At 30.6% G+C, this 9,746-nt stretch overlaps 1 protein-coding gene across 1 annotated transcript; it reads left to right on the top strand.

The window, feature by feature from the left end:
* The first annotated feature begins 284 nt into the window (after positions 1 to 284).
* On the top strand, positions 285 to 754 carry LOC123208254 (1-aminocyclopropane-1-carboxylate oxidase homolog 1-like). The gene is made up of 2 exons (XM_044625628.1): positions 285 to 433; positions 541 to 754. Exons 1-2 carry the CDS (start codon positions 285 to 287, stop codon positions 752 to 754), a joined length of 363 nt encoding a protein of 120 aa, XP_044481563.1.
* The last annotated feature ends 8,992 nt before the right edge of the window (positions 755 to 9,746 follow it).

Below are 9,746 nucleotides of genomic sequence, written 5' to 3' on the forward strand. Positions count from 1 at the left end.
GAAGTTTTTCTCCATGCTTATACACTAGCTGCTATCCCTTATCCCAACCAATAAATGTCAACCCAACAAGTTGCAAGAAATTTACCAAAGTTAATTTATTAACTGTTGTGCTTTTAGCGAGTAGATACAATAGAAGTAAAATGAAAAATGATTTTTTCTTTTTAATTGAGCAAGTATGGTTGTTTTTCCTTTCAACATGTATGAAATTGTTTTGCAGAGACAGTTCAATGGTGTACATAGAAAATGTTTCCAGGCTGAGGAAAACTCTATTTGAACTGTTATCGATGGCTTTAGCGCTGAAACCTGAACATTTAAAAGAGATGGGATGCACTGAAGGATTTAGCATCGCTTGCCACTACTATGCATCGTGCCCCCAGGCAGAGCTCACCTTGGGAGCTACCAAACACTCTGATCCTTCTTTCATGACCAAATCGTTGGTCTTCAAGTTGATGTTGAAGCCGTTGCTGGAGGTTTGGTGGTAAATATAGGGGACTTTCTCCAGGTTATATCGAACAACAAGTTTAAAAGTTTTGACCACAGAATCGTCGCCAATGGATTTGTTCCGAGGATTTTTGTGGCATGCTTTTTCACTGGACATGCTACTGGAACCCCAAAGCTCTATGGACCAATTAAAGAGTTGACATCAGAAGAAAAACCACCTGTTTACAGGGATTTTCTTATTTATGAATATTTGAACTCATATTTTGCTAGGAAAGTTGGTGATAAGTCTCAGCTTTATCAGTTCAAGCTGTGAGGACGGAGAATACTTGAATAAAGTTTGCAACTTTTATACAAACCATTAATATATTGAGGACTGCTATTCTCAAGTGTTTCCAAATAGAGTTAAATATTTCAACAATTTGTAAGTTCTTCACTTCTTCCTGCAGCAGCCCTTTTGTTAACAACAGAAGTATTGGGTACTCTTGATCTTGGTTCCTCTTGATGCTTCCAAATACAAATTCAGATTTGATATCCTTCCTGCAACTATTTTCTATCAGAAAACACATTCAATTCATTTTATCTCCTCAATGAGATACAGAAAAGAGAAAGTTTTGGTTGAGACAATACATCTACTTGACACTTAATTCTTAACTTGGAACCAATAGAGGTACATATGATTTAAAAAGGCATTTGCAATAAATCATATAGTAAAAAATGTATCATATATAGTAAAATATTAAAGTAGTTTTGGCTAGGGATATGGTTAGATGCAGCAGTGGGTCAAGCCAGGCTCAAAGCCCACACAATTGAGAGCTTTTTGGTTGGGTCGACTCAAGAAAATTATTTTCAAAAGATGTAAAATTATTTTTTATTATTAATTGTCTTATCTAATTAAAAAAAATTCTTTATTTTATCGATAGTGTTGTAATAGATTTAATTTCTCTAACTGCGTCTTTCTTGACTTACCCAATATTTGAGCCAAGACAATTATTTTTCATGTGCTTAACCACTAAAAAGAACTTAATAACTTGTGCAAGTGGTCATCCGACATTATCTCTCGCATTTTTTCTATATCTGTTATTACCACCATTCTGTTAATGTTTATTAACAATTTAGTTTCTATTTTGCTTTTAAAATTTTGTTAATTATTAATTATTTAAATTTTTTTAATATGTTATAAACATAAAATGTGTTTAAATAATTAGAACGACATTACTTTTGTAGAATCAATTAATTAAGAATGAGTGTAATGTAAACATTGTAACAAATATCGTGTATGATTTATGTTACAGTATTTACATTACACCAATTATTGATCAATTAAATCTACAAACGTTAAGTCATTCCAATCACTTGCACATCTTATTTGCTTAGAATATATTAAGTTTTTTCATTGCAAAAATATTTTAAAGAAAAATAATAATAAATAAAATTATAAAAACAGGAAAGAAATTATGTTGTTAATAGATATTAAAGGAATTGTGGGAGTAACAAACATAACAAAAATTACAAGTGACACTGTTTGAAGGTTAAACGTGTGAGTTAGCCAGTTCTTTTTGTTGGCAGAACATATAAAATATAGTTGTTTCGGCTTAAGAGTAAAGTAAGCCACAAAGACGTAGTTACAAAAAATAAGTCTGTTATGACGACATTGATAAATTAAAAAGTTTTCTTTAATTGGATACGATAATTAGTAATATAAAATAATTTTATATCATTTAAAATTATATAAGATCTGATTTAGGGGATTGACTTATAATTTACGCTCCTCGATTTTATTTATTTTGAAAGAAATTTATATTAACAAATTTAAATAATTATTTTATTAAAAAAATTTTAAACCAAAGAAAAAAAATAATATAAAAATTGAATGAAGACTGTATAGAGAGAAATTGAAATATTAAAATTGAATAAAAAAATGTTAAATGTGAAAGGGATTAAAAGAAGAGAATGTAAAAAGAGAATGAGATAGTAAGAAATTAGTTTAGATGTGTGTGCCTGCTACTGGCTACAGCCTTAAAAACAAAGGAAAAAAGTTTATTTAATTTGTTCCTCGGCCTAGCTCGCTGGCCTGATGCCCAAGCTAAAGGGCCGGCTCTAAAGGCCTACAGGTCTGGTATGGGCTACTATAGTACCAACCATACCCTTTCAAACCGGACCATTTTTTTGTACTTCAAGTTGGGCCTATGTCTGGATACAGCTTAGAATATGGCGATGAGGACGCATGACAGCAAACTCACAATTAAATATTGCAACTTGTCACGTTAAACTATATATAATGGCCGATATTTTACCTTTTTTATGACTTTTTTTTTTTGGCTTAAACTTATCAGTGAGTTGGTTGAAAATATGATTGGATTCGAATTGACTCTGTTCAAGTTTGAGTTCGAGCTTGATTCAAACAAGCATGAAACAAGCTAGTCTTAGATGAGTTTGAGCTCAAGCTTGCTCATCAAAGTTTGTAAATTAAAAATTTTGATACAAAATAACGTCGTTTTAACCAATATGTATTAAAATGATATCATTTTAATAATAAATTAATTAAAAGCTTGAACTCAAAACGAGCCGAGTCAAACTCGAGTCGAGTTCGAGTTCAAGCATAACGAGCTCAACAAGCTCGAGTTCGAGCTCTGTTATATGTAAGTCGAGTCGAGCTCGAGTTCAGTTCGATTCGAATCCAACCCTAGCTGAAAGAGATATTAAACTAAATTATTACTAAAATATAATATTAACAAGAGAAATCACCATGTCATAACAATAAATGTATTATTAACTATTATTATAGCACATTATTAAATATTATAATGAGACATAAATTTAAATAATTGTGTTACCTATCCCTCAGCTAAAGATGACAATGAGCTAGATAAGATTGTGTTGGGTTGAGTCATGTTGGACTGAGTAGTATTGAGTCGTCTTATAAGACCTGGATTGTGTTGGTCATAGATAAAGCTACATTTATGATTTGGTTTATAGAATAATAGATTACTGAAGATGACAATGTTATAAGATATGTTAGTGAAGACTTAAGAATGATTTGCATTAACACAAGAGCTAATTTTGAAGGATTCGTTGTGAAAATCTATTATCGTTTTAAAATCAATCAAAGTTGATCATATGTCCACATGTTTATGCCCAATGAAGCATTGTTGAGTGAAATGCCCTATGAGATTCAAGATAATGATGATATTGAGTTTATAATGATGGTAACAAGAAGAAAAAAGAAGACTAACATAACTTTATATTATGGAAAGTCGTATCTAAGTAAGAGACAATCTTAAAGAAAAATAGATTAATGAAGAACAAAAGAATGATTATTCAGCATATGATGACGTGAATGATGATAATCACACAGTTTTAAGAAGATGACGTGAATGATGATAATGATGATGATGATACTGAAGATTATTTTGATGATGATCAATTCACTGAGGATTTAGGGGATAATTTGTTTTTACATATATACTTTTTTGTAGTTTACTTACAAGTTAGGAGTTATCAGAAACTTGGGTAAGAAGATATCTTTTCTCATGTCAATGCTTGTGTTGTTTGAGAATAAGCTCGTGTTTATGTTGGATTTGTGGATGTTGGAAACCTATGTTTTCGGAACCATATGGAACGTCAACCTGGCGGAGGGGGTTTGAGAATAAGCTATATTTTCTTATTTTGAGAAACCTATGCGGAAATACTGTAGTCCACTAAACTAGTCCTGATTTTCTCACCATCCTACTTCAGGTAGCTTGGTGGCTCTAGTAATAAACATTGGAGATCTTTTACAGGCAAGTCAAATGGAAGTTTCCCAACAATTAATTTGCCTCTAATTAATCTGTCATGGATTGATCTGAAATTCTCTAGCCACTCCCATTTCAATAAAAGATCATAAGGGATTTGCATCATTGGCGGAAGTAGGGAGATCAAGGGGGGTACCCCTTTGACTTAAAAAAAAAAGGGAGAAGGACTATTTCCCACCCATTTTTTAGCCCTATCTCTAACGTATACCCACACTTGATGAAAAACCCAAACACCTATCTAAAGTTTAATTTGTTTGGACCTACCCACATATTTTCTGTTAGGGTTAAGGGGCAAATTCGTTATTTTATCAATAATATTAAATAATAAAAATTTTATCTCATTTTTTCCCCTTTAATTTGAAAAATTAATATTTGTCCCCTAAATTATATTTTAAAAAATTCACTTTTTCCGACGATGACAGAGAAGTTTTCGTCCAGAGGTTAACCACCTCTGGACGATGATGACCTCTGGATAACAATCATCCTCCAAGAAGGACAAGCGTCGTCCAGATCTAAACGACACTTGGTCGTCCAGATTTTTGGACGACGAAGCGTCATCTAGTCTAGATGACGTTTTGTCGTCCATTCTGGATTACAAGCGTCATCCAGAGAATGGATGACGTTCCGTCATCCAATGAAGCTCAACGAGTGTCATCCAGATCTAGATCACGCTCGTCACTCTTTCTCCAGCCACGTTGTCATCGATGGCCAGAGGGAAAGTGAAAAAAAAATTAGGGATTTGGGGCGGGGGGGGGGGGGGGGGGAAGTCACTTTTCAAAGTTCAGGGATGGGGGAAAAGTTAATTTTTAAAATCGGAGGGGAAAAATTCGATAAAATTATATAATTGGAATATAAACAGTAAAATAACGATTTTACCCCTCTATTTAACGGAGAATTTAATGACAGTTTAAAGATGGATGGGTGTTTAAGTTTTTCATCAAGTGTAGGTATACTTTTGAGATAGCGCTTAATATGGGTGGGACATAGTCCTTTTCCCTTAAAAAAATCTTAAAGTGTATCCAATATTTCCATTGTGTAATATTAGTTGCAATTGTATTAGTTTCAAGTTCCAAAAAAGTTAAAATTTACTCTTACCATTAGTTTTAAGCATAGAAAAGTTAAATTTACCCCTTATATTAGTTTCAATTTTCAATTGTATCACATAACATGTCCTCTTTCCATTTTGAAAAAAGGTACTCTACTCTCACTCCCTCCGTTCAAAATGAAAGTGTTAAAAATTTCAATATATCTCTATAAAAAATTCTAATAGAACAACTTTTATAATATACCATAAAAATAAAATCACATTGAGGTTATTTTTAGGGATGTGCACAAATGAGTTTAGTAAATTTTAAGAGTTTTTTTAAACCAAACTGAAAAAATATATTTTAGTTCAATTTGGATTAAGATTTGAACGTATTAAAATCATTTATTTCTAAATAAATTTAAATCGAACCGACTTTTGAGATCGAATCAAGTTTATTCGAGTTCAACCGTAATTGATTATATAAAGAATGATATATTGATAGTACTTGATAATGAAGTTATTTTACAATACTTTAAAAAAATGAAATTATATTGATTGACAATTATAAATATATTAGTTAATGAATTTTTATTAAAACAAATATCTGTATTTATTTTTATTTAAAATTTATTTATACCTCTCTAAATTTTATTTCTGTGTCTACCACTGTTTTGCATATCAATGGTTTTCTATGAAAGCCTTGTTTATAAGATGGAATAAGGGCTAAAATTGCATGTCTTCTGTAGTTAGTTGAACTGACTTGGGTTTTGAGCATTAGCTTTCTGCATTAAGAAGTTTTATAATCTTGATGCATGAAGAAAAATTAATTTCTTTATTCAAAATGCTATTGCTTTTCCACAGCAACAGCTGACTAGTTCCTGCTGTGACCCACGGTTCTATATTACAATCCCAATGAATTTAAAAACCATTGAATTATCTCATTTTCTGGATTTTGTCATCTGAATTTATCCCAAATGTTTCCAAGGTTTCTTAAAAATAGATTCAGGTTATATGAAACAGGAAGTTTTCAAGTGTGGACGACAAAGTCGTGGCAAGAACCAAGAGGTGCTGGCAAGGTTTCTGCGGCATGCTACCGCAAAAAGCCAAAGCTCTATAGAGCCTTCAAAGAATTGAAATCACATGAAATCCGCCTATTTACTGAGATTTTCTCGTAAATTTATATATAAACATTATGTGTTATTATATAAATAAATATTATTTTATTTTTAATTATTTAATTATATAATAATAAATTATTATTTATACATTAAATTTTATATATAATATTACTTATAAATATTATAACCCATATTTTTTCAAAGGTATTCAATGATAAGTCTGCACTTTGTCAATTCAAGCTGTCAAGATTGAGTAATTGAATGAAATTTTGTTTTATTAGAAGGAAGAAAATCAGCACATTAAACGTGGGATTAATTTCTTAATCAAACCTTTTATAAACTTATGAATCGTGAAATTAATTTATTTTTTCCATCAATCTCTCAATCAAAACATGAATCATGAGACTAATTACTCTATTTCCCTTATGGTACCGGAGCAGAGATCTTTTTGAAATTTAGAATAGAAAATCCAGAACCGATTGAATTTCATGGTGGAATAAACCGAAATAGTGGAACACCCCAAGAATAGTGAAAAATCCACTGTTGATTGTCCTAGAAGACCAGATAACAGGTATTGATAGAAAATTTATATACTAGGATAAAAATATTTAATTGAATACTCTAATAATAGTTTATAAATAGACTTAAGTCACCTATAAATATAAATTGAATACATTTAAAAATTATGATATAAATAGATAATATTTGTACGAATCTTAAAGTTTATTAGGTTATTTATAAGATTCACTCTATGAACCTTAGGTTTTTTGATAGGAAGACTTGTCGTTCCTATACAGGTAATTTCAAAAAATCTACATATACATATTACATGATGTTTTGAGTATTGTTATAACCTTCAATTTTTCAATTTAGTATTTTATAGTCTTTACAATGATATTGCAAATTAGGTATGACTCAATTTCTAGTCAAAATCAGACACAAACCCAGAACCCATCGACCAACTATGATAATCATACTGCACACATTGGTATGAAACTCATCAGTACCAACTACGGTCTGTTGCCTCACGAATCAGGTTGTCCAAATATTTATCCTTAGGAAGGACAAGTTGGGATAGTGGAGAATCCAGAATGCAGTAGTAAAAAGGTGGCTGATAAATTTCATGGACTCGTCACTGATTGGAAATACACTTCCCAAACGTGTCTTCTAAGTTGATGAAGACATATGGGACACAATTCTGGGTATTTGCCCATCAATTACTACGAATGTGACATAATTCTGAAACGAACTTTACTAGATTTTTCTTTATTAATAACATGTGATAAATATTCGAATAATAGCCTTGTCCCTATTAATAGCATGTGATAAATATGCTTTAATTATTTGTTCATTCCATGACTTTAGAAGATAACGTGAAGTAACAAACAATGTCCATATACAATTATTTTCTATTATTAATGGTCCTATTTAGAGCTTATTAAGTTTTTTTCATTGTTTATGTAAAAAAAAGTTTTTTCAGTGTGAAAATATTTTAAAGAAAAATAATAATTGATAAAATTATGAAAATAAAAAAGAAATTATGTTGTTAACAAATATTAAGGGAATTGTGGTAGTAAAAAGTATAACAAAAATTACAAGTAACACTGTTTAAAGGTCAAATGTGTGAGTTAATCGATTTTTCTTGTTGACAGAACGTATGAAGTATATTTGTCTGAACTCAAGTGTAAGGTAAACTATAAAGATGTAGTTATAAAAAGCAAATCTATCGTGGTGACATCGATAAATTAAAGAGATTTTTTTATTAGATACGACAATTAATAATATAAAATTATTTAACATCATTTGAAAATATATATAAAATATCATTTGAATGATTGATTTATAATTTACGATTTTCGGTTATATTAATTTTAAATAAAATTTATATCAACAAATTTAAATAATTATTTTATTTAATAAATTTTTAATCAAAGATAAAAAAAATTTATACAAAAATTGAATGTAAAAAAAATTGAAATATTAAAATTTAATAAAAAAATGTTAAACCTGAAAGGAATTGAAAGAAGATAATGTCAAAAGAGAAGGGTATAGTGAGAAATTAGATTATATATGTGTGATTTAAAAAGTGAGAGAGGGCGGGTTCCATAAAAATATTAAAAATTCACAGCTTAACAGCTATTGGTCAACTGTTGAGGCCTGGCCTTAAGCTTGAAGCTACAGCCTACATGGTTGCCTGCTACAGGCTGCAGCCTTGAAAACAAAAAAATTATTTAATTTGTGCACCGGCCTAGGTTGCTGGCCTAATGCCCCGGCTCAAGGCCTGACCCTAAAGGCCCACAGGTCTGGTATGGGTTGCTATAGTACTGGACCATACCCTTTCGAACTGGATCATTTTCTTGTGCCTCAAGTCAGGCCTATGTCTAGATGTAGCTTAAAATCTTGCGGTGAGGACGCGTGGCAGCAAACTCTCAATTAAATATTGCAACTTGTCATGTTAAAGTGTATATGATTGCCGATATTTTACGTTTTTTATGACATTTTATTTTTTTGGCATAAACTTATCAATGAGTTGGCTGAAAGAGATGTTAAACTAAATCTTTACTAAAATATAATATTAACTAGAGAAATCACTATATCATAAGAAAAAATATATTATTAAATATTATTATAGTATATTATTAAATATTATAATGAGACATAAACTCAAATAATTACGTTATCTATTCCTGAGCTAAAGATGGCAAGGACTTAGATTATATTGTGTTGGGTTGAATCATATTAGATTGAACAGTATTGGATCATTTCATAAGATCTGGATAGTATTAGTTATTAATAAAACTATATTTATGATTTGGTTTATAAAACAATATATTATGAAGATGATAATTTTATGAGATATGTTGATGGAAACTTAAGAATAATTTACATTGACGCAAGGGTTAATTTTAAAGGATGTCCAAATATAACAAACTATGATAATCATGCTGCACACATTGGTATGAAATTCATCAGTACCAACTACGGTCTGTTGCCTCACGAATCAGGTTGTCCAAATATTTATCCCTAGGAAGGACAAGTTGGGATAGTGGAGAATCCAGAATGCAGTGGTAAATGGGTAGCTGATAAATTCCGTGGACTCGTTCGCTGATTGGAAATACATTACCCAAGCGTGTCGTCTAAGTTGATGAAGACGTATGGGACACAATTGTCGGTATTTGCCCATAAATTAATACGAGTGTGACATAATTCTGAATAATCAAAAAATTTTACTGGACTTTTCTCTATTAATAGCATGTGATAAATATTTCAATAATAGACTTGTCACTATTAATAACATGTGATAAATATGCAAACAATTTAAATCTCTTTTAAATTATTTGTTCACTACTTGACTTTGGAAGATAAAGT

Source organism: Mangifera indica, unplaced genomic scaffold, assembly GCF_011075055.1.
Source record: "Mangifera indica cultivar Alphonso unplaced genomic scaffold, CATAS_Mindica_2.1 Un_0179, whole genome shotgun sequence".
Lineage (NCBI taxonomy): Eukaryota > Viridiplantae > Streptophyta > Magnoliopsida > Sapindales > Anacardiaceae > Mangifera > Mangifera indica.